This window comes from Cavia porcellus, unplaced genomic scaffold (assembly GCF_034190915.1).
Source record: "Cavia porcellus strain 051 isolate PalLab524CR breed Dunkin Hartley unplaced genomic scaffold, mCavPor4.1 scaffold_33, whole genome shotgun sequence".
Classification (NCBI taxonomy): domain Eukaryota; kingdom Metazoa; phylum Chordata; class Mammalia; order Rodentia; family Caviidae; genus Cavia; species Cavia porcellus.
The window spans coordinates 20,654,817-20,680,642 of record NW_026947516.1 but is presented as its reverse complement, the minus strand read 5'-3'; the positions used below and the strand labels follow the sequence as shown (position 1 = coordinate 20,680,642).

The following is a 25,826-nucleotide window of genomic DNA, read 5'->3' as shown; positions in this document are numbered from 1 at the left end:
TCAAACTGGCAGTTCAATAGGACTGTATTTTCCCTTATTTTGAAAAGTTTTTTTTTTTTTTGGAGTGCTGGGAATCAAAACCTGGGCCTCATACATACTAGGCAAATGCTGTACCACTGAGCTACACCCCTCTATTCCTTCTACGTCTGTTAACACAGCACTGACTCTTTGATATGTGCCACTCATGCTGTTGGTTGACTGCTGATAAAACCTGCAGTCCATGTTGTACAGTTGAATTTTCTTGTACATAAAAGTTGGGGCCGACGGTGGCTGGGTCACAAAGTAGCCGCTCAGGCAGCAGGTGATAGAAAAGAGAGAAGAAGATTCATGTAAAGATTGGTTGAGAGTCCTGGGGGTAGGAGTGTATGTATAAATGGAGCTGAAATTGATCAAGTTTGGAGGTTATAGCTAATGAAATTAGTTCAGCAAACATTTATTATACACATGAGCCCAATACACAAATTTTTGTTCAATTCCATCTAGTTTGTTTCTATCTGTTGTCCAAATCCAAAAGCATCTTCCTGTTCCACTGTTGGCTCAGCATTCACATTACAGCCCTTGCCCACCCCTCTCCTCATTTACACACAACCTCTAAGGCGCAGTGTGTGTGGCCATTTCAGCATCTCTGTCTTCTATTGTTTAAACTCTCCTCCATGCCCTGCTTGCTTTGAGAATCATCTTTGTGTTGCCATCAGCCAAGAAGACTATATAAACAATTGGCACTTGTATAAAGACTTATGCTCTTTCTTTTCATTTGAAAGAAGAAAATTACAGTGTTGAGTATGTGTTTTAAAAGTGCACACAGATCACCCTAGGAAGCTATGTACCCTGTCTTCTCTAGTTATCTTCTACTGTATCCTAACCCCCACTGAAGTTTAGTGCCCTAACTTCTACCTCCTTAACCTTCACCTCTGTCCTGTGAGGTTAGTGTTTTTTCTTCTACCCATAACATATTTGAGTTGAACAATAAACAGTTTCCTTTGTTTGAAGCACTTCCCCTGTTTTGACTGAAGAGTAAACCTAGGGCCTTCGCACTGAGCTATATCCCCAGTCCACTTTTAATTTTTTATTGTGAGATAGGATCTCACTAAATGGCACAATTACCCAGGCTGGGCTCAAACTTGCAATCCTCCTGCCTCAGCCTCCCTGAGTGCTGGGACCACTTTTCTACCTTTAAAGCAAAAGTGAGAGTTTATCTTCAGATTGAATCATTCCCAACATTCATTCTGTACATGTATGATTTGTTCCTTTAAGTTTTCCTGGTGAAAGATTGAACAAAACAAGCTCTCTTAAATTGTAAACTACTTGTATTAACTATGCAGAATACAGATACATTGTTAGAGAATATCTGCATTTTTAATGTTTTGTTCTTTTTTGTTTTGGTGCTGGGGATCAAACCCAGAGCGTTGGGCATGCTAAGTAAGTATTGTACCACTGAGCTACATTTTAAATTTTACTTTCAAAATTTAAACTTTAAATTTAAATTTTATTTTAAGACAGCATCTCACTAAGTTGCTCTGGGTGGACTTGAATTTTCAATCATACCTCAGCCTCCCAAGTAGTTAAGATTGTAGGCATGTGCTTTTAAAAATATATTTGAAAAGATTTCATGCTATAAATCAGTAAAAACATAACCTTTATTACACTTTTATTCATTTATTTATTCAGTACCTATCTAGGTCAGGACCTAGGTTAGGGTGTAAACAAAAAGACGGACTTTACCCTTAGGAAGCTTAGATATGAGAATAAAGCTGAAAGTTGTGTCAGAAAAATATCCCACATTTTTAGATCAGAAGACTCAACATGGTTGAGACGGCAGTATTACCTTAACTGGTCTACATGTACAGCATATAGATCAAGATTCATTTTCTTGCAAATACATGTCCATTTGTCCCAACAATATTTGTTTAAAAGGCTTATCTCTCTCCTTTGGATTGTTTTTAGGCCTTTGTCAAGAATCAGTATGCCATATTTGTATGGATCTATTTCTGGATTATACTGTGATTTGTCCTTCTGTGTACTCATATTTATTCCTTTACTTGTTAGATTCATACACATTTAATATTGTTAAATCTTTATGATGACTTGACTGTCATGATTAGTTGTCTTTTTCCCTTTGCCAGGGCACAGGCAATGTTTTAGATGCAGGCTGTTTCAGGAAAGATAACACTGAGTAGCACTATATCTGACTAAAGATGGACACATGCGTGGATGAAAACTAAGTGTTTGTTTTAAGAAGACATTAATATGTTGGTATTATTTGTTACCAGTCTAGGCCTTTGGGCCCTGCTCTTTACAAACAGACACCAACAAGAGTATTTTCCTTAAATTAGAAATTGAGAAGAGGTGGGGGAAGATAAGAGGAACAAATAAATGACTACAGGTAAGGGACAATCTGCCCAGTTGTTGAGGGTCCTTACCTTCAATGAAACACAGTTTATATGAGGCCCATCTGCTTCAGGCCTCTTATCCTAGAATTTGACTCTAGCATTGTTAGGGTAGCATGCAACAGAGGTCTGAGTCTCACCACTGGCTGTGCTAGCTCTACCAAGACTATATTGTGATTCCTATTTCTTCATTATTCCTAGATATCCTTGTAATTGCCCATCTTCCTTCATGACCCCATATCTTATCACCTTAGGAAATGACTGTTGAGTGGGAAGAATGGATATTATTATAGAACTTGCTGCTGATGTTAATTTAGTCATTATCCTTTAAGGCAAAATACACAGAGTAAAACAGAGGAAGTAAAACAGAAAGAGGAAAAATTTGTATCCATGAACACAATTTTGACCTAAACTGGAAGGAGAAAGGCAAAATCTGGTAGAGAGAGAAGGTGCAGAGTTGCCTAGTGTTTGGTTATTTTTTTAAAAAAATAACTGGATAAAATATTTCAACTAATAATATTTACAATAAAGATAATAGGCAGGGGAAGAGAAGGGGTTAAAAAATAATTCTGATGTGTTAATATACATGTACCAACTCACCATGAGAACTTTAATCACTATATACTGCAAACTTGTACTAATTTTTTAAAAAATGATAATTTTTAAGGAAATGAAAATGCTAATTACTCTGTTCATTACATGTTATATACATGTATTGAATTATCACACAGTACCCCATAAACATGTACAGTTATGTCAATTAAAAATAAAAAATATAAATGGACAACAAGTAAAAGAGGGCACCCAGACTTACTTTTATTTCCTAAGAAAAATGTTGGGCACATTGAGCTCACTTGGAGATTCTTCCCCTAACCATGTATCTTCATAACATTTCCTGAAATTATTATAATTATATGAAAAAGAAATAATATGAATGGAAGCTCTTCAGATAGGTCAATAATACTATCAACTCAGCAATACTATTTTTGGGGATTGTATACCAAAAAAATAAAGACACTATTGAAAAAAGCATGTCTCATAAGGATATTTATTGCAGTATTTTTGTAGTAGAAAAAAATCTTGGAAACGAAATGAATACCTATCATGAGGACCAATGAATGGATGCATTATAATGTGCATGTGTCATGGAATATTATGCTGCCTCTAAAGCTTACGAGTTTGAGTTATACTAGATGGCTTGAGGGATCTCATAAGGTTCTGTAGCATAAGAAGAGAAATGGGAGGTGTCGGATGATCCTATAGTACAAATCATTGAAAACAGTGACACCCCCCAATAAAACCTGTACATGAATAGTTTATTTATAAATATACATACATATCTGATTTTAATATATGATTGAATATATTGTGTCTAGTTTTAGTAGAACAAATTAAAAACATGGTCAGATACGTACAAGGTTGTTATAAAGGCTATGTTTATGGAATTACTAAAATGAGGGAAAAAGGCAGCAAGTAAAAAAAGAGAAGAAAAGGACATCTATATGATTATGCACAGTTGTACAGTGTTAGTATATATAAGTGTAGATATAACTAATATTTATAAAGGTTAGAAAACAGCATATAGGGGCTTGGGATTTAGCTCAGCAGCATAAGCACCTGCCTTGCAAGCAGGCGGTCGTGAGTTCAATCCCCGGTACCGATAAAAATGAAAAAGACAAAAAAACAAAACAAAACAAAAGAAAACAGCATATGGTTAAAATGGTCATATCTGAAATCATAGGCTTATCCTGGACAATTACCCATTTTCTTTATGTGATCTGTTTGTTTGCTGTGTTTGTGTTTAGCTTACAGAGTTAAACCAGAGGCCCCAGAGCTCTAAAGGGATGTACATGTTTGAGTAGTTCACAAAAATCAATGAGAGTTTAGATGGTGCAGCACAATCTGTCTCCAACTGGGAGAAGAACTCAAAGACAAAACCACTTGGTCATCTTTATTGGAAGGGATACCAGACTGGAAGGGACAGAGTATATGCCAATCCTGTGGTCATTACACTTTTTATAAATCACATCAAAATGGAACTATTCCCATCTTTCAACACAATGCATTATGTATTCCTTCTGCTGAGTGCAGTAGCACCCCAATTCTACATGGCTGGTGTATACATAGTTGTGAATGTGGGGATTCCTCTGAAACACCCAGACTGCTTCTCTCTAGTCCAGTCTAGTCCACTCCAACCGTTAAGGCCAAACTAAAGAATAAAAGAGCTGACTTTCAGTTAACAGGACAGTGACATTTCATAATCTGAGATACACTTGGCACTATGTGCAAGTGGTCACTGCTGTGTCACCAAAAGGTTGTTTATCTCTGTAGACTCACAGTTCATGAGGATACTATGAAGGGATTGAGTCCTTACTCTGGATCTCCTGGTGATTTCCTGGCCCAGGCTTACCCAGCAAGCTTCAAAACAGATAAAGAGACATATGTTATCTGTTGCTGGTGAATAATGATTTTTAGAAAGAATTGGTAATCCACTGTTGGAATAAGAATTATCCTTTCACTCAGCCATTCCTAGACTATAGTGCTGGATGCATTTGATGTCAGATTTGTATAAACATGGTGAATACCTTTTCCCCTGAGGGTAGTGTCAGTTGAGTTTTAGATGTTTTGTTGACAGCATAGATTAATTTAAAAAGAAAGTAAGTCAAATATTTAATTCCTTAGGTGGGACCATGTGAAATGACAGTGGCTTTTTTTTTTTTTTTTTACGTAATAACCTTGACAGTGTCATTTTAAAAGTAACCAATGGGCTTTTTCATGAGTTTTCTTATGGTACCTTTTTAAGTAAAGGAGTTTTTTCCTCTTTGGTTTTGTTTTGTTTTTGCTTTATGGTGTTGGAGCTCAAACCCAAAGCCTGTGAATGCTAGATAAACACCTACCACAAGGCTACAGCCCTAGCTATATTAACATGTCCTTTTAAGCTGGCAAGATTCTGATTATTATAATGCATTTTATTAGTTATGTATTTCTTTGTGTATTTTCAGGATAAGTTAACAGAGATTTTATCATTATATGATTCATTTCCTGTCTTACCCATTTTATTTCTAGTTATTAGGACTGGCTTTTAAAAGTTGATAACTTTGCCCCTGTGGGCTTCGGTCCCATGGAGGAGCCTCCAGGGCTCTGAAGCCTTGCTCTGTCCTCTTCTCTGCCCCTCTCCCCTCGCCTGCCCCATACTGCCCAGCCCTGCCCCTCCTTTCTGTTTCCTTGGCTGGAGTGGGACAGGGCGGGGTGGGATAAATCAGTGTTTTAATCAGATTTTACCAAAACCTTTTATTCCTTTGTACAATTATCCTATGTAAAGATGAAATCTGTGTTGAGTTGAGGATTGTCATGGAATAAAGATCGCACAGTACCTGGAAAAAAACAGTTATTAACTTATGGAGGTATAATTTACTTACCATGTATGTCTCCTATTTAATGTATACAGTTGAGTGATTTTTTTATTGTATTCAGAGTTGTGCATCCAGTACCCACAATCAGTTGCAGAACATTTCATTACCTCTGAAAAGAAAAAAAAAACTATTAGTGGTCTCTCACTCCCCCAGTCGACCTCCACCCACAGCTCTAGGCCACCACTGTTGACCTGTACAAATTTGTATATTCTGGTCATTTCTATAGATGGAATCACTCAATATGTGGCCTTTGTGACAGGCTTTTTTTCACTTAGCCTCATGCCTTCAAGATTCATGCATGTTACAGCATGTGCTAATATTTCCTTTCTACTAACAAGTATTGTAAAAGCTGTATATTGTTTAGATAAACAAAGGTATTCATCAGTTGATGGATATTTGGCCTATTTCTGCTTTGCAGTGTTTAAATACTACTATGAACAACTTGTATACAGTTTTTTTATGTGAAGGTTTGGCTTTTTTTTTTTTTTTGGTACTGGGGATTGAACTTACAACCTCACATTTGCCAAGCAGGCACTTAAGCAGCGGAGCTAAACCCCAGGCCCAACGTTTGGCTTTTTAGTGATTCAGCTGCCTTTTTAAATACCACTGACATCACAGCTATTCTCCTACTCAGAACTTTCTGTTGAGGCACATGAAGTATCTGCATTGCAGATGAGACAGCTGAAGTGCAGAAAGAGAAGGTAGCTTCCCTGGGCACACAGGTCTAAAAAGTGGGGTAGCACCCTAGGTCCTAGTCCCTTGCTTCCAGGTTCAGTTGTTTACCAACCAATATGCAAACATGAAGGGCAGAGAAGACCCAAGGCCCATGGTGTACATATGAGTGAAGCCTTTCAGGATTTTCATGTTTGTTGTTTCTTCTGATTTGTCACTTAAAACAGTGTGGTCTGACCTGGAAGTGAAAACATCATAAGCCTTAGAAGATTCTTTAACATTTTCTAGTCTCATCTCATAATTTGTAAGGTAAGGAAACTGAAGGGTAGAGAAATGATATGACTACTTTCTGAAGATCACACTGTTAGTGGCAAAGCAAACACTGAACTGTGTTCTCTCCACTCATCCCTGATCCTTGTCTGTCTACTTAGGTGAGTATTCATTGTCTAGGAGCTGTATGAAGTATGATAAGCTATTTTGTGTTTTTTCTGTACTAGAATCCTGTCACAGGGCTACTGTCAGCCAGCCATGAACAGAAAGATGCCTGGGTACGGGACAACATCTATAGCATCCTGGCTGTGTGGGGCCTGGGCATGGCCTACCGCAAGAATGCTGACCGCGACGAGGACAAGGCCAAGGCCTATGAGTTGGAACAGGTAATGGTAACTGATGACTGTGTCTTGGTTGCTCAGCACATGTTCCTTGAACTGGAAAATCCACAGGGAAATACCTGTGTTAGCAGAACAGTTGGGGTACAGCCGTCTTCATTTCTGCAATAGACTATTTGGGGAAGGCACTTAGATTGGCTCAACCTCACACCTATCTTTTTGATTTTTTTTCCCTCCATAAGATAATGACAACATCAAAAACCACACCAAACGAGAAATAAAAACACCCAAATTTGAAACCTCAAAGTGTCAGTTTGCCTCACTAGAAAACACAGGTTCTATCTTTCATATGCTCTATTGATTTTATACGTATTTATATCAAGACAACATTATAAACTATGATCATTTTTAAATGTCAGTACATCAGAGCTACACATTCCAAAGTAGTCAGATTAAAAGAATATTTATCCAAACACTATTGACAGTGCTTAAAATACTTAAAAATACCTTTCTAGATTTAATGGTTACTCTTTAGTGTTTAACAAAATGTTGCCTCATTTCTGTGCCTATGTTATTCATCATATAGTACAAAGAAATCTTTTTGTTGTTTCCCAGAATTAGAACCCAAAATACCCACCAAAGCAAAGACTTTCCATTGTTGAGTTTGCAAGAAAATGGTCTTCTCTGGAACACAAAAGATATTTCCCAAAAGTTTTGAGTGATAGCATTGAAATAGGGAGCATTGATATATGGAAATATAATTCTTTTAGCATGAGAGCTTTCGGGATTTGTTTATTTTTGCTGGGAATTGAACCAGGGCTTTGTGAATGCTAACTACTCACTGTACAACTGAGCCCTAGGATTTATCCTTAATTCATACATTCCTGGGTAGCTATAACAGCTAGTAGATCATCAGGTCTGATGTGTTGGTGTTTGTTTTTAACAATCAAAGTGGGCAGGAGTAATAGGCAGCATGAGGGAAGCTTTGACAGCTAAAAAAGAAACTTATCTATAGGTGCAAGATTTGAATTTGATCAGACATGCTGAGTGTGAGGTGGTGAAATCACTTTGTTTTGGAAGTAAGGCAAGTTTTAAAAATTGCTACAACAAACATTAGATGGTCCTCCAAGAACATGGATGAGTTTTATATAAGACATTCATTCACATACTAGTATAATAGTTTGATGTCACTGTCTTTAAAATATCTCATCACTCTTAAAGACAAAATCAAGTAAAGCAGTGCCTACCTACACACACACACTGAGCTGGATTAAAATTGACTAGATTTGCTTTGCTATTTCTTGAAGAATAATAATGAGACACAAACAGGCCACATGGTTTCACATTTAATGCCTTTTACTATTTGGTGGATATGGTTAATAAACTAAAGAAGACTTCCCTTTGATTATGAAAAATAACACAGGGATCTTGTAGTGATACTCAGGAAGGCCACTACTGTGTTTTGGACTCAGGCAGTATACTCTGATTGTGAGAGTGTGGCATTGTAGGCCATTTAGGTTCTCTGGTTCCTTCTCACTAAATGACAGCAGCCCTTACCTCTATCATTGTGACTATTAAAATGCCTCGACACCCACATTTCCTGATGCTTTTCCACTCCTAGTGGATGTCAGTATCACCTCAATTGGGAACCACTGTACATCTTCCAAATGGAATATGATTTGAGGGCAAGTTAGTTGCCAAACGTTTATGCTGTATATAGTGTAGGAACTATTAATTGTAATTATCCTGATTATGAGGTAACATTTTCTGCCCCAACATAGTTTATGACATAAAGTGATGCTATATTTTAGAATTGCAGGATTTTAAAAATGGAAGAATCTGATGGGCAGTTCATTCCAGACCTTTCACTGGGGACAAACTTTCAGGGCCTTTTGTAGTATCCTCCTCTCTCTCATGACCATTCTGTAAGAAAAATATGTCCACACCCCTGGCTGGAAACTTCTTTCCATCAGGCTATTTTGACCTAAAAATAATACCACTCTCCAGCTACTTGTTTTACAGAGGTTTTAACAGGCCATACTTAGACTAGTCTTTAAATGGGCCTTAGTTGTTAAAGAAATGGAAGCCAACACAGTGTGCTAGTTAACAGCTCAAACTTGCTGGAGATATAACTAAGTGGTAGGTGCTTGCCTCGCATGCACAAATCCCTGGATTTGATCACCACTACTAGAAAAAAAATCCAAACTCTGGCATCTGAATCTGAGTGCCTTGGTGTGGTCCTTGCTCCCATGTCAGGTGGGAGACTTGAGCAGTATTGCTTCACATCAGTCAGCCTTGGTTTCCTCATCTCTAGAATGGAGTAATAATGCCTCCTATCTCATAAGGCTGGTATAAGAATTTCAGATAATTCAAGTAAAATGTTTTGTACAATGCCTGGGTATAGTTTCTAATTGATTAATGATTATTCTTATTAATAATGATGATGATAATTGGTTGCAATATGTCACATTATTGAGAAACCGTGACTGCTACTTACATTTTGTAAGAATTTTACTCAATAGTGCAATAATGTGTCACAAATGGCCCTTTTGTCAAAACATCATTACTTTAGGGCAGGTGTGGCGGGCTGAATTCATTCTTACTATAACAAAAATAAGTTACTCTAAATGTGACTAAAAGCTCCAAAGTACTAGGCCTATAAAAATTGTGGTGCTGAAATGTTACTGGGAAGTCACTGAATTTCAGAGCTGGAAGATGCCATCCAACCAAGTCTTTTGTGTGAGATAAATTGCTTTGTCAAGATTTTTCTTTGTGTTAGAATAGTGAAGTAGCAGTAATATGACCAATGAGAATATTCATGTATGCTTGGAATTGGCCTTTTTAGAGAAGTTGTCAAGCAGCATTGGTTTACTGTCTATGTGGGGGTAAGGAGGTGATTTTCTGGGAGCAAGGAACCCAGGTTGTGTTATTGATACCACTTTATTTCCACAGAACGTGGTGAAGCTAATGCGAGGTCTCCTCCAGTGCATGATGCGACAGGTAGGTGGATTGTGACAAATACATGCTTGCAGAGCTTTGATGTATTTCAGGTCATTTTAATGGTAACAATTAACATGATTAATGTGTCTTGAACTTTTCTTTAGGAAGAAAAATTGAAAATATTTTATCTTTTTGAATATCTTTGATAATTTTATTATACTATAGGACCATAATCTCAAAGTATGCTGTTTCTGTGAATCTCTTTAAAGAGTTATCACATGTATGAGTGGGGCATGGTGGCAAATGCCTGAAATTCTAGCCCTTGGGAGGCTAAGACAGGAGGATTGCCACAAATTTGAGGCCAGCTTGGGCTATTTAGTGAGTTCAAGGCCAGCCTGAACTCACAGTGTGTAGTGAGACCCTCTCTCCATAAATGAAATAAATAAACAAGAAAATATGTTTAAGCCCACTCCTAGAAAGCCATATATTATTGTTTATTCTGTCAAGTTTATAAAAGAGTATGTTGTCACTTGAGATGAAGTGCTTGAGTTTTTAAAGCTTAATTAACATTGTTATTTGCTGGTATTTTCAGTGAGGGGTAAATAAAATAATTCATTGAGAATATACTGATATGGAACATTATGTTTGAATCTGCACAAATTCAAAAATGAATGTGATATAGCCCCCATCCTCAGTCAGCATGTTTAAAGACATGGTTGCTGTTTTTCTTTCAATATTAGAAAAAAAAACATTGCAATTTAAACAGGAATCTGCCTTCTCTCCATCTCCCTAAGTATCTACCATGTGCCACAGCTAGGGCTCCTCTAAGCAGAGATACCCTTTGGCATGACTCTCACCCATACAGAACTGGTTAAAGTCCTCCAGGCTGGGGCATTTTCAGTCAATGGCCAGGAAGTATCCTCTGCACATCCCTTATGTGTACCTCTTACTAGCAGATATCTCTTGTTCTCTGACTCCCAGAGGTAGCAGATAAAGAGGTTTAGAGTCAGGTGACTGGCCCTGGATGTGACCTCTGCCAGCTATGAATCTGTGAAGCTATCTAGAGCCTTCTCCCGCAGGTGGATAAAGTGGAGAAGTTCAAGCATACTCAGAGTACCAAAGACAGCCTGCACGCCAAGTACAACACTGCCACATGCAGCACCGTGGTGGGTGATGACCAGTGGGGCCACCTCCAGGTGGATGCCACTTCCCTGTTCCTTCTATTCCTGGCCCAGATGACTGCCTCAGGTGAGCCAGGGCTATTTGAGCCCATTATACAGAGGGTGACAATACAGAAAGGGACTGGGGAAAAGGCCAATGTCTTAGTCCATTTGTGCTGCTATAACAAAATACCCAAGACTTGGAAATTCGTAAAGAACAGAATTTTATTTTCTCACAGTTGGGAAGTCCAGGAGCAAGACTCTGAGAGGTTCGTTGGTCTAGTGAGGGCTATGTCCTCTGAAGGGGAAGAATGCTATGTCCTCATATAGCAGAAATCAGGACAGGACAATGTAACACTGTAGAAAGCTTCTTTAGAAGGGTCTTTGTCCCAGTTCACAAGGAGGAGGAGCCATCATGGCCGTCACTCCATATAGGCCCCATCTCTTAGTATCAGAACATTAGCAGCACACATTGTTGGAGGAGACACATGCAAAGCATAGCAATCGGTATTGGAAATAAGCAGTTTATGCTAAGGAAATGATTCCCGGCAGTGTTGTGTGCATTTGTGTCTATGATAGGACAAGGAATGCAGGACTGGTCTGTGACTTCTGGACAAGACCATTGTTCTCCACCTGGTACTTTGAGGATGAGGGCTGTTGAGCCAGCTGTTAGTTTCCTGCTATGGAGCCTACAGCTTCCTTCTTATATTCTCGCTTAGTTCCTGGAGTGACCTTGAACAGTTCAAAATATCTGCAAACAGTCTCATAACTGCTTTTTGACTTTTCTCCTCCAGGATTAACACCAGATACCTTCAACTCTCTCACTCACTACTGTGCTCAACCTCTCCAGGCACACCCTCACTTACCAAAGTTATAGTTGAACATGGTGTGCACAGAGTAGGATGACCAGCCCGCAATGCCCATATTGTGTGAGATACCTCACACCTTGTAGATGATAGGTGTTCCTGTTTCGGCCAGTGCTGCAGGTTTCTGTGGCAGCCAGGATGCCAAACCTCCAGACCCCCATACTGCAGCCATTTTTGTGCATCAAGTGGGCTCTCACCTACCGGACATCTGCTGCCTGCCGATGCTCCCCATGTTAAGGCATGTAGCATGTCTCAGAGCTCTCATCAGCAGTACAGCAAACTGACACCCCGAGGCTCCTGTTCATTTCGGATGGCAAATGTGAAACTAGAACTATCCTAGAAATCAGCAAGTAACATCAATATGGCTTTGTGAATTAAAGCATGCATTTATAAAAAGTACTTTTTGGTGATAAAAGTTAATATGAACTCAATATAGATATTTTGTAAAATGTAAAAAAAAAGAAAAAAAATTGCTGCCAATTTTCATTTGTGTCACCTCCAAGTATTTTCTATGCATTTTTACATATTAAATTTACGCTTAGTCTTTTTGTTACATAAAATATGGTTTGATGCCTCAACCATAGTATACCATTCTAAAGCGTTTCCTCCAATCTTATAAGCTTTTCATAAACATTTAATAACCTAATTAATGGATGCACCATTATCATTTTAACTATTCTTTTGTATTTTTTATTATAACTAATGTTGCAGTATCAATTTGGACCTCATCTCTACTTCCTTCTGATGTCATTCAGAGGCTATTCATATATATTGTCAAATCATTTTCAGTCAAGTTGATTCTAGTTAAACTTGTAAGTCGGCTTGCTAACTAACAGCCTTTGCACTGTTGCAACCTTCTCTGCACAAATTCATGTTCCAGAGACCCCATACCTTCTCTTTAATTCTTTTCCCCATAGGCACACAGTCAAAGATGGAGCCATTCTTTCCTTCTTTCTTCACCCCTTCCATTTCTCCTCTCCACTTCCCCCATTCCTCCCTTTCTCTTTCTGAGATTAGGTATTAACTATATCACTTACATCAGAATTAATTTTTGATATCCTAAGGAAGAAAAATAAAGATAAAAGGATTTACTTGCTAGAGTGGCAGCTCTCTTCACAACATAACTTCTTGACCTCTTTTTTTTTTTTCTTACTAGGCTTACGTATTATCTTCACACTTGATGAGGTGGCCTTTATACAGAATCTTGTCTTTTACATAGAAGCTGCATATAAAGTTGCTGTAAGTATTAATGCTGGTAGCTTTCTTCGGTGTGTCAGACATTTTTAAAAAATCATATAATTTGTCAGTGTTTCAGGTGTGACAAAATACCAGAGAAAAACAATTTAGAGAAAGAAACATTTATTTTGGCTCATGGTTTCAAGGGTTTCAGTCCATGGTTAGCCAGCTCCCTTGCTTTTTTTTTAAGCCTATGATGGGTAGAAACATCATGGAAGGATGTAGTAGGGGAAGACTGCTTATCTCATGGCAACCAAGAAACAGAAAAAGGAAAAGAGCCAGAGAGAAGCCAGGGACAAGAGATACCCCCATGACCCACTGTCTTCAACTAGACCCCACCTCCTAATTTTCTATCACCTCCCAAAAAATACTATCAGCTTGTGATCTTAATAGTGGATTAATCCATTGATAAAGTTAGTCCTCATGATCCAATCACTTCCTGAAGGCCTCACCTTTGAACATATGAGACTTTGAGAGGACATATTAAATCTAAACCATTAAGTAATTTCTTGAGAGAGAGGCTATTGGGGCTCATCAAAACATTAACAAGACTAGAAAGTGTAAGATTTGTTACTGCAATACAAAGTGCATATTTTTGTCCTGGAATATGGGGCGTGGGACACTTTGTATTTTGAATGTACCAATATGCTGTGTCTAATATTATGTATATCTTAAATAAGACCCTAAAATGTTCCACAGCATGTATACAGGCCAGCCTGAATTGGCCTGAAAAGTTGGTGGGCAACACTGGCATCCTAGTAGAAGGTGGGATGCAGGAGGCTAATCAAAGCAGTCTTTGAGGATCAATCAGACAGTTGTAATGTTGGAATAAAGATGAACTAGAGCAAAGCAAGGTCCAGATGTGAGAAAAACTGAAGGAAACATGCCCAGACCCAGCTATAAGGCCTGCTCAGAGGTCAGGGTCTAACATGGCTCAAGCATGTCTGAGTTTCAAGTTCACATTTTACACTCTTTTTTTTTTTTGGCAATTGAAAAATAAAAACTGACATTTGGCATGGATCCTATTCTTGTGGGTTGTAATCTTTCAGTAGTACACAAAGCATTTCAAAATAATATCCATTACTTAAGGTTTTTTTTTTTTTTTGTCTTTTTGAGACAGGGTCTCCCTATGCAGTTCAGGCTGGCCTTGGGCTCACTTTATAGCCCAGGCTAGTCTCGAACTTGCAACAATCTGCCTACCTCAGCATCCCGAGTGCTGGGATTATAGAAGTGCGCCACCACGCCTGGCACATTACTTAGGTTTTTAAATAAAGATATGAATCACTGAAGTTAGGTACACAAGTATCAAGTCTGCTTGTGTGACGGTAGTCTAAGCCAATTCACATTAATTGATATTTTACATACTATGTATGTTCAGTGTTCTGTGTCTTACTTTTGACTTTGATTCCAGTTATTACCTGAGCATTTTTTATGTGCAAGAGGTAACTGCTAAATAAAAGATTTAAATGGGTTTGTAGACTTCAACTAGTTGTAATTCATGTGTTAAATCTTTTTAATTCCATCTTACAATTTACTGTAAGTTCAAAGGCATTAGCTAAATACATGGGTAGCACTTTACTTGATTTTAAGATAAATAAAAGTCTAAATAAAGACTAAAATCAAGACTTTCTTAAAAATTAATAGCTTTTAGAAAAAAGAAACGAGAGTATTTCCAAAATTCTGCATAGAAGTCACATGAAATTAAAGACCAAAATGTGAATAATAAAATCATGAAGTTGAGAGTCTTCAAGAAGCCGTACTCATGTTTCACTATGCTTGCAGTAAATTAAAGGAATCATTTTCTCAAAAGCACTTCTTGTATACCTCTTTCTCCCACTCTGATAATGGCCTTTTTCCCTCAGGACTATGGAATGTGGGAACGTGGTGATAAGACTAATCAAGGCATTCCGGAATTGAATGCAAGCTCTGTGGGAATGGCCAAGGTGAGAGTGGTCTGGTTCCTTCTGTGTATTTTTACTGTTTTGCTTAGGGTCTTTTCATTAGGAATTCGGGTTTAATTTGATAAGCACATTTTTCAAAAGTCAGTGGCAAGTATGTGTAATTCAAGTGGCAAATGTACCCCAGCCAAATGAAATTATAGGTCAAGGAAGTCAGTTTCCTATGCTAAAATCTGCATGTGGCCAAAAATAAGTGCCTTCTGTCCCTGATCAAAGCCAAAATTCAAAGAAGCTGCAGGCTTAATGTCCAGTGTTCCTTTGTGGGTCATACAAAGAGCTGAAGAATATGAGTACTTTGTAGGACTGGCTTACAGGTTCAATCCTATAAGGTCAAGCTAGTAACAGTAACCAGTGAGCTGATCAGGTAGAAAGATCAGAAGGACAAGGTGATATTGGGAAATTTTCTCTCATGATGTTCCAACTCAAACTCATTAGGAAATATTCTTCAAGCTGGTTTCAGTGGCATAATCCTTTCAGTGGCATAATCCTAGTCTTAACTACTCAGGAAATTGAGGTAGGAAGGTCACTTAAGCCAGATATTAAAAACAAACCAGGCAACATAGTGAGACTGTGTCTCAAAAAGGAGGAGGTGGAGGAGAAGGAAAAAGAAAAGAAAGAAAAAGAGGATGAAGAGAACAGGAGGAGGAGGAGGAAGAAGAGGAGGAGAAAAATACTCAAAGCTAAACAGAGGGCATCTGTGGAACAGATTTAGTCTGAGCCACCAGTTTGCATCTCTTGCCATAAACATTTTTTTTATCTTTCTGATTCAGGGTCCCACTACGAAGTTTAGGCTAGCCTTGAACTCTACTTTGTAGTCCAGGTTGGCCTCAAACTCTAAACAATCTCCTATCTCAGCCTTCTGAGTACTAGGATTGCAGGCATGCACCACCATGCCCAGCTATCATGGACATTTTGTGTGCCTCCTTCACTTCCTCCTCCTCAAGACTATAATAGGTTTTTTGGAAAAAAGTGAAGGCTCCAGAGCTATTTTTTTTTTTTTTTTTTTGGTACCAGGGATCGAACTCACGACTTTGTGCTTGCCAGGCAGGTGCTTACATCACTGAGCTAGATCCCTAGCCCCCTCAGAGCTACAATTTTTTAAGCAACAATAAATGAGCTCTGTTAAGGTAAACTGACAGAAAGCACATATATTACAAACAAATGAACTTTCCTAAGTGCTAGATGTGCTAAATGATAGATGTTAACTACTATAATAGGTGGAAGAAAAACCAATCATAAATTTAGTGCCATAGACACATGAACTTGTTATGAACGTGTTAATATTTCATTTTTGACTGAATACTAATTTTGTTTTAGGAAATGTATTCCTATTTTCTCCTTATTCCTGGCATGAACAACAGTATGCAGGGAAGCTCTTTTCACTGAAAATGAGGATAGAACATGGAGTACAGGACCCTTTGGCTGGATTTTACTGGCTTTGGGAAAACATATGCTAGATTGCTTAGTGAAAAAAGAGTGCCAGATAGTGGGGTATATGTTTATTAGAATGAAAATATAATTTACACCTGTTTCTAGGCTGCACTTGAGGCAATTGATGAATTAGATCTTTTTGGAGTTTATGGAGGACGCAAGTCGGTGATCCATGTCTTGCCTGATGAAGTTGAACACTGCCAGGTAACAGCTCAGCCTCCTGTATTCCAAAGTAGAAAAGAGAATTGTGGAAGAAAGGCCTGGGCTCCTGTTCAGAGATCCCACTTTCTGGTTTGTTAACACTTGACTCCTTGGAGCTTAAGGTATTTCTTCCATGAAATGGGCATTCTGGGGCCTTCCACCCCTGCCTTGCAAGATAATTGTAAGGATCAGAGAAAATCAGATTAGACAGTTTATCCAAGTACTGTGTAGCCAGAAAGTATTATGCAGACACAAGACACAATAATACTATGTATATGGAATTAACAATCAGAGCATTCTTGTTTTGCTGGAGGCAAAATCTGTTTTATGTTTTTTGAATACACAAGCAGCTTTCTTTCAGGTTTATTTCCTAATGCCCCCAAATTTAATTGACTAGCATGAACTGGCTCAGTCAGTGGGGGTATGATGGGCAGAATGGAGGAGAGATAATATAAGGGGAAATGACAAATTAATACAAACTCCCCAAAATGCGGAAAGGAGTGATTGATTCAGATTAGGGAATTCCATTAAACATACAGGAAGTCACCAGTTGGCTAGTCAATCTAAACTTACGGCCCACTGTATGCTAAGGTTACAGTGAGTCAGATACCTAAAAACTTATAAATGGAGAGCCTATGGCAGGAGCTTGTGTTTCTTAGCAGAGAAAGACTAGGAAAAAGTGACTATAACTGTGCACTTCATAATGATACTTTGGTCACTGAGGCACCACTTACACTATGTGTAGTGGCTATACCGCAAAGCCTAGGTGTGTAATAAACTTCCATCTCTAAGGTTTATGTAAGTACACTCTGTGCTGTTCACATAATGATGAAATCATTTGATGTTGTAAGTAGTCCTTAATGAGGATTCTGATATTTCTTGGGTATAGTTTAATAGAGATACACTGGTATTTTACTAAATGTACACTTTATTGGAAAATGTGAGTTTTGTAGCCAGCAGAGTCTGGGTTAGAATCCTAGCTCAGTCACTTGCTGCCTGCATGTCCTAGAGCACAAGTCTGTGTGTCTCAGAGTTTCAGAGTCCTTATGAGTAAATTGGGCATAATACCCTAATTCTTTCTCATTTGGAAGATTTAATGAGTTTATGCAAGGGTCTAGCCTCGTGTCTGTACATGTTAGATCTCAACATTCACTCTTTTCCCTTCCTAAATGTTTCCTATAATTACAGCTTCCTTCCAAGTTTCCAGTGCCTAATCCAGCCACCTTATAGAGGCCATATTATGGTGCTTCTACGTAACCCCAGAAAGATTCTAGGACTAAACTAATTCTGTTGTTTACCATTTTGCCTGAAAATTTATGAAATCTTCTAGATTAGACTCTTTCTGTAAATAGTTTCTGGGTCACCCAACCCAACTGATCCCATTGCACAGAAGCCAGCCACTTCTCTGTGATCACACTGCATGTATGTTCTTTCATGGTTTCTGTCTTCATAGCCAGGACACTTTAGCCTGCTGCCATAGGTAACCTTGAAGTTCTCCAACGTGTCCTCAAGGTCTGGCCAGGTCAGCAGAGCACATGGAAGGAATGAAGTCAAGTGGTTCTCAGCACAAGCTTTAGGCTATACCATAGTCTTCTCAACTGTCTTTTTCTGCCTCATGAAATAGGGAGCATTGACTGTGTAAACAAGGTTGGCCAGCAGGTGCATTAGAAGGACAAAGCTCTACTCCAAATTGGCAAATTTATTTGGATGTTCCCTTGGGGCTAAGGCCATGGTCTTTAGATAATGCAGCTATAATGCTTCTCCAAGTTAAACCAACTCTCTATTTTTTGTTCAGTCTATCCTGTTTTCTATGTTGCCAAGAGCATCAACGTCTAAAGAGATTGACGCCGGACTTCTTTCTATCATTTCTTTCCCGGCATTTGCAGTGGAAGATGTGAACCTTGTGAATGTGACCAAAAGTGAAATTATTTCCAAGCTCCAAGTAAGCATTGGTCACATTGGTACCCTTCTGCCCTGTGTTAGATGCCAGTTTCACATGATGACATGGAGCAGATCACTTGTGAAGTTAATGGCTTGGTTTATGTTAATTGACTCATGAAGTAGCCAGCTGAAAAGCTGAGCCTACAAGTGAGAAAATGAAGTCTCAGGTTAAGTAACTTAGTTCTCTTCATAAATAGCAGAACTTGTACTTAAGCTGGAACCCCAATTCTTATCACTACCACACTTCCAAGGTCGGACTTCTTAACCATTTAAAGATCAGAGGTTCCTTTGAGTATCTCTCAAGTCACTGCCAGTTGAAAATGCATGTGTCCCAATATCCTTAAACTTTACATGAAATTTCAGAGGACTTAGTGATCCTAAAATTAAATTAAGTTTTTCCAAAACTTTTTGCTGTGCAGTGAAAGGCTACGACTGACATATCACACTAAACACTTTTGTGGATTCTTCAAATGTGAGGGTCCCTTTACCTCTTTGTGGGATATAGTAAATCAGAATGAAAGAATAGCCATTCACTGAACTCTTAGTAATTACTCTTGCAGTCCCAATAGTCCCATGAAATGTTTCAGTGTTCCCTACTAAGCCTGAATGTACTTTGCTTACTACTTTAAAAGTTATGCTTTATACTACGAGCAAAAAACATTTAGTATCTGTTTTATTACTAAAAGATTCATAGAAGAGAGAGGAAAGGGATGACTTGATTTAAAGTAAAAAGCAAAGAAATTCTTGTGATCTCATCAAATGTATTTCTACCTTCCTAGGGGCGTTATGGATGCTGTCGCTTCCTTCGGGATGGTTATAAAACCCCAAGAGAGGTTGTATTTAAATGTTGTTGCTTATGGTTCCTTAATTGCTTCATATCTAAGTTGCCACTGAATTGTTCTTCCTCTATTGATTATAATTATGTGTTGGAATATTGGAAAGAGAAGTATTAATTTTGGAGTCAGCAAGCCTGGAGTTTGCAGTAGAACAGTAAGATCATTAGAGGTTCAGAAAGCTTCTAGTTTAAAGCCAGCTCGTAGATAAGAACTGTGTTTTGCATACTTTTGTAAAGACCATCCATGTCCTGCTCCATAAAATGATATAAGTAAAGCAGTTCAAACCTGTAATACCAGCTATTGGTGGACTGAAGCAAGAGAATTGTCATGAGTTCAAGGCCAGCCTGCACCACAGAGTGAGACTCTGTTTCAAATAAATAAATAAATAAATTACAGATCATCTGCCAAGCATTGTCGTAGGCAAATTAGTTTTAATTTGATAAAGTAGAAGCTTTAGTGTAATAAACTACTCAGGAGTCCTGTATATGTTTCTGGTTTACTTTCTAAAATCTTACCATGGAAAACTGACCAAAATAGCATCTCCCTATTATAGTCAGACAAGCAAGGAAAATCCATTGAGACACAGTGGTATTGTGTATATAATCTGACCTCATCTTTAAAAAGCTTTACATGTTTGATTCCAGGACCCAAGCCGATTACATTATGATCCTGCTGAACTCAAGCTCTTTGAAAACATCGAATGTGAGTGGCCTGTGTTCTGGACTTATTTCATCATTGATGGAGTCTTCAATGGCGATCCTGTTCAGGTGAGGAAATGCTGGGTAGTGTGCTGATAAGCATTTTCATCCCACTGTGATTACTGATTATTAATAGAAAGTGTGTGCAAGATATCAGGTCATTGCTTCAGTTTTATATTGTCACTTGGCAAAATTTCCTAAAATTTAGTGATTTAAAGCAACAACTCTTAATTATTTGTTCATGGTTCTACAGTTTGGGTAGGGCCCAGTAAGGACAGATGGTCTCTGTTTTGGCTGGTGTCCACTGGGATGGTTCCATGGGGCTGGAGGATCTGCTTCCAAAACAGCCTCACTCACAGGGCTGGTGAGTTGATGCTGGCAACCAAATGGTGCTGGGAGCTCATCTGGGCTCTTGGTGGGGACCTTGGTTTTCCTCCACATGGCTAACTTGGGCTTCTCACAACATCGGAGTCTCTAAGACTTTAAACATTACATGGTGGTTATCTTTTTCCCAGCAAGCAAAAGCAGAAGCTGCCACCCTTACTTAGGTCTTAAGTCTGGAACTGGCCAAGTATCACTGTCATCTCATTTTATTGGTTAAAAGGCCTCCCATATTCAGTAAGGAAGAGACTAGACAAAATATGAGTACTGGGAAGCATGATTCCTATTGTTCCTATTGTTCTTTCCAAATCAGTCAGTGGTTCTTCTGTTGTTATTCTAGTGGTGTGCTCAGATAATATCATATTTAACATGCTGACCTCCTTACTGGTCTCCCAACCTCAGCCTTGGACCCTGCTGTTTCTGTTCTCATTGATTATCATGGGTCTTAAGTCTTCTGGTCTTTTTATCCCAGTATTGCAAAGTTTCAAAAGGATTGACTTTGAATTTCCATTGTGAATAGGCTTAACAATTATGTAGGAAGGAAGCTAAGGAGATACAAATGACTCTGCTTGATATCTTATAAGCCTCACAGAATCTATTACCCTATACCTATGCTATCTCTTTGCCGCTTCCATTTGACATTTCTAAATGATCCAATCATGATCATGCTTTTCCATCCATAAATTTTAAATGAAAAGAAAATGAAATCTGGAAGGTAGTTGACTAGGCTTTCCAAAGAAGAAATTTGTTAAATAGCTGGATTGCTGGCTAGGGTTTTTTCCCTTCTTTCTTCTTTTAATGCATTATTTTTTATCACTGTCTTTTCAGTTTAGTAGAAAGGTTTGCTTCAGTAGCTTTTGTTATATTGAGCAGAATAGTCTCAGAATTGGTGTACATAAAACATACTACATATATTTTCTCATATCCAATTTATGTAGCAAATACTTCTTAAGCAATAATTAAGTGGAAAACTAACTATAGGTGGAACTGAACGTACTGCCTAAGACACAGCTTCTACCACAAGAAGTTTATAATATGGTTGGTGAGACAAAATTTAAATATGTAAAAAATTAAGAATAAAAGTTTTAATTAAGGGAAAACTATCTAATACATGTTAGAATTATGAGTATTAATGGGACTTGTGAAGAAGAAATAGATACTGCATGGTGGCTGCCCTGTATTTCCTTGAAGCTTGACTGGTGAGGCTGAGCTTAGACTCAGCGGAGGAACAAGCAGTGCTGTTTAGCTGCTGCTAACATTTGCCATTGGCAGAAGCCCTTCCTGTTCTCCTCAGTCAGAACATGTTTGTACATTTTTTGGTCCTGTATCTGACTCTGAATTTGTTTGTTGCCAGGAGAATCACTCTCCTTTGTTGCACTGCCATTGCAGCGGTAACCACCAGACCTCTTTCATAGAGAGGGCAACTGGCTGTTTTCCAGGTTCAAGAGTACCGAGAGGCCCTGGAGGGAATATTAATCAGAGGCCAGGACGGGATCCACTTGGTGCCAGAACTCTATGCTGTCCCCCCTGACAAGGTAACCAGGTTTCCCGGGGCCCCTTTGTGCTGTTTATGTAGAACTGATTGAATTGGTGCTTGGCTTTTGGGATTCTTCATTCTGCTTTTAGGCCCAATGACCACTTTTTCTCCAGAAGTGATTTCTAAAGGCTTAGGCAGTGTTCCCGTGCATCACAAGGAGTTAGAGCTTTGGGAAATCATGTGGAACATGCCTTAATGCAGAGGCAGCAGTTAAGCCCTGTGAAGGATACCTATCCTTTCCCCAATCTCAAGCAGAAAGTATACTACAAAGCACAAAACACTGTTATGCATCTTGTTCCTATATAGTGCTGCAGAAGAAGCCTAATATACAGAGATCGTTGAGAATCTCTTCCTTTGGTTCAAACAGTTCCCAAACTAGAGTTTGAGTAATTATTAGTTAAAGCCATTCTATACCAGAGAAAGAAAGGCTGTGCAGTTCCAAGCAGATGCTCAAAGATTATTTTGCACTACCCAGTTTTGTAAATTGGGGTCATGCTGGACCCCTGTAAACATCTCACATTTAGAAGAAAATGCTTATTCAAAGCTGTTTGTTCTGCCAGTGCTCCTGATGCTTCAAAGGCTTCATTAGTGCATTTTGTGGGAGGAAAGGGCCTTTAGAGAGCCACATCTCCCCAAAATGACAGGACCTAAAGGAGACTATGAGCAGCAGAAGTCTGTCATGCAGCAACTTGGTTAAGGACAAGAAATTTCCTCACTCTACAGATGCAGCTATCGAGCCTGCTGGGGGTGTTTTTTCTCTAAGTGTTATAAACCTAGATCCCCTGCAAATGTATGTCCCTTTTTCATTTGTGGATGTGTTGGGTACAGTGGCTACACATTCATATCTCATGTTCAGGTTGCTCCTCGTCTAGTGCTGAGGCATTTGGTAAAACAAACAGCAATAGGAGGTAATTTAGAACCTGGAAGCAGAGCAAGGGAACATAAATGACCTTGGGGATGTTTTACTGGTTTTATCATAGAGAATAACCATTCCTTTTCTACCAAAAGGCACGAAATGTTAGATGTTACAGGCTGCACTTTGCTTTCTGATGGACACTGCTGGATGCGCATTGTAAATAGTTACCCCTAAACTCTCTCTCTCTCTTCTAGATTCCACCCTAACCTTTGGTTTCTACTTGTCATTACAACATATGTCTTTATTCAGTGATTTACCATTATGTGCTAGGCATCAATCTTGGACACAGTTTTTCCTTGACTGCATTTCATGTTGGCTGCTTACCAGTGATAACTACTAAGTTTCCTCAGTCACATCAGTAACATGAGCAGACCACTGGGAAAGATTCCTGCAGACAGGGTCACCATAAGCCCATATGGCAACTTTGTACAAATTAGAAACAGGGTGGCATTCAGCTTGGATTTCAACTTCACTCTTCCTTGACTGGTGTTTGTACGGAGCATTACCATGCACAGAACCTTCCATGAAATGAAGTATGTCAAGCAAACAGGTAGTGAGCAGCTGCTCCATGCCAGGTGCCAGGCCAGGGCCTGGGGAACAAAAGTGGTTCCCATGCCAGCTCTGTCTGTAAGCATGCAGATCAGTGAGGGCCAGAGGAGATAGGCTATCAGGTGGAAGCAGCGACTGGAGTGGCAGTGGCAGTGGCAGTGGCAGTGGCAAAGGGAGTAACAAAGATGTATGTCTCAGTACTTACAGGAGGTTAGGAAGGAACCCAGTGGAGAGAAGGGGAAAAAAGGACACCTTTGTGTGAAGGCAGGAACTGGCCATAGTTGGGAGGGGGGCAGAACGAGGCTGTCTTTTGACCTGGACATTTTGTTTGCTCTCTGTTCTTTGCATCAAATATTTCTTATTCTAGATATTTTCAGTCTTTCTTATCACTACTTTTGTTCAAATAGATTTAGCGCACTGATTGTGAAAGTACTCCTGCACTCTATATAACATTCAGGATTGCATAGATAGAAGAAAACATTTATCTCTAATCCCACTACCCAAATGTCATTCTGGAGAATCTCCTTCCGCAGTATTCTCTTATTTGCTTGCTAGTGATATTTAGTTCCATCCAGTTTATGTACATAAAGGTTTTAAAATGTACTACTACTGAAAAAAATAAGTTTTACTGACTATATTATTAATAACACTGATTAATCCACAAGGAATGATTACCCTCATAGTATGGTTTTCCTTTTTGTGTCAGTTGACCTATATCTTCTGGAGGAAAAAGTCAGTGATGTGGCCCCAACCAATGTTGCAATGACTAAAAATTCTAAGGGCAGCATGGAGTTTGGAAGGCAGAAATGCACAGGTTAACTAGCAATGTACAGCCAGCACTACCAGTCAGAAAGAGCACAGAAGCTTTGTTTTGAGAAGACAAAAGCCCCCAGTGAATTCTGATTTCTCAATTCCTGGTAGAGGGTTTGTGGTCTACCAACAAGTGTTTTTCTTCAATAAATAGTGCCACCTTCTGGTAATTTTCTTGCATAGGCATAGGGTTTATAAACCCCTGGGAAGGTGGAGGGCAAGATTAAAACAAAACAAAAAAACTTACTTAACATCCAGCCATGCAGTGTGAGGCTATAGGCTGCTATTTTTGACCATCTTATCAATAGTACGGCCAGATGTTAGCATAGCATGTGGAACATGTCTAAACTCAGAGCTGTGCATGAAGAAGGCCAGTCAGGCTTCCAGCACCTATAGCTCAAGTATGCTCGGGATGAGCATTGGCTTGGGGCCAGGATTAGATTGGACATCTCCCTCTGCCATGAATAGCCAGATGGCCCCAAGAGAGGAACTTTTTAACTTCTGGGTCTCATATACCAGCACATGCACAAAATTGGTCTGGAGAATGAAGACCATTTTATAAATCCATAGTGTACTCCCTGCCATAAAGTGTCTCAGACCTTTTTATTGGGCTTTGCTCTCTCTTCCAGGTGGATGAAGAATACAAGAATCCACACACAGTGGACAGAGTTTCTCTGGGGAAGCTGCCCCATCTTTGGGGTCAGTCCTTGTACATCCTCAGCTCGCTGTTGGCAGAGGTAGGAGCTTGGTTGCTTTACAGCCTGATAATCGTCTGATTAGAGGTACAGGGAACCCTGGAAGAGTATAGGGGCTCTTTGCCCAGATTGATTGTGTTTTTTGTATCTGCATGCCTATGGGGTCAGCTGGACTGTGTTAGTTCCCAGGCTTGACTCTTGACTTTGTATAACCATATTTATAGTAAGCCAGTTCAGGCCAACTATAGGTCAACACTTTCTGTCCCCCTCCTGCCAGCATTCCTGGTCTGAGCCAAGAACCTGTTTGAGTTGATGGTCACCAGGAGCTAGAAGCTTCTCAGGCAGGATTAGCATGTCAGATCCTGAAAGACACAGGGTTTGAGAAACTGCTAATGGATAGGAAGCCCCCCCCCCAGACCCAGCCACAGACATAGGAAACAGAAAAGCTCTTCACAACTCTATAAGAGGCCACCAGCCTGAGTCTGATGAATTTTGTGAGGTGGTCATTCAGACCACTGCAAACAACCTGAACAGAAAATCTGCTGCCTCTTGACCTATTCCCTTTTGCTAAGCCTTAACTTTCTCCTAGGC

General features: G+C 39.1%; 1 protein-coding gene across 5 annotated transcripts in view; it reads left to right on the top strand.

Moving 5' to 3' along the window:
- Phka2 (phosphorylase kinase regulatory subunit alpha 2) overlaps positions 1-25,826 on the top strand; it is a 65,906-nt gene that overhangs the window by 9,175 nt on the left and 30,905 nt on the right. For all 5 annotated transcript variants that reach the window (XM_013148913.3, XM_005002186.3, XM_005002185.3 and 2 more), the window contains exons 3-13: positions 6,970-7,128; positions 10,033-10,080; positions 11,100-11,268; positions 13,203-13,285; positions 15,145-15,225; positions 16,777-16,875; positions 18,668-18,814; positions 19,593-19,646; positions 20,294-20,416; positions 22,168-22,263; positions 25,170-25,277. In XM_013148913.3, the coding sequence (XP_013004367.1) occupies positions 6,970-7,128; positions 10,033-10,080; positions 11,100-11,268; positions 13,203-13,285; positions 15,145-15,225; positions 16,777-16,875; positions 18,668-18,814; positions 19,593-19,646; positions 20,294-20,416; positions 22,168-22,263; positions 25,170-25,277 (1,167 nt within the window). The remainder of the gene's footprint in view (positions 1-6,969; positions 7,129-10,032; positions 10,081-11,099; positions 11,269-13,202; positions 13,286-15,144; positions 15,226-16,776; positions 16,876-18,667; positions 18,815-19,592; positions 19,647-20,293; positions 20,417-22,167; positions 22,264-25,169; positions 25,278-25,826) is intronic.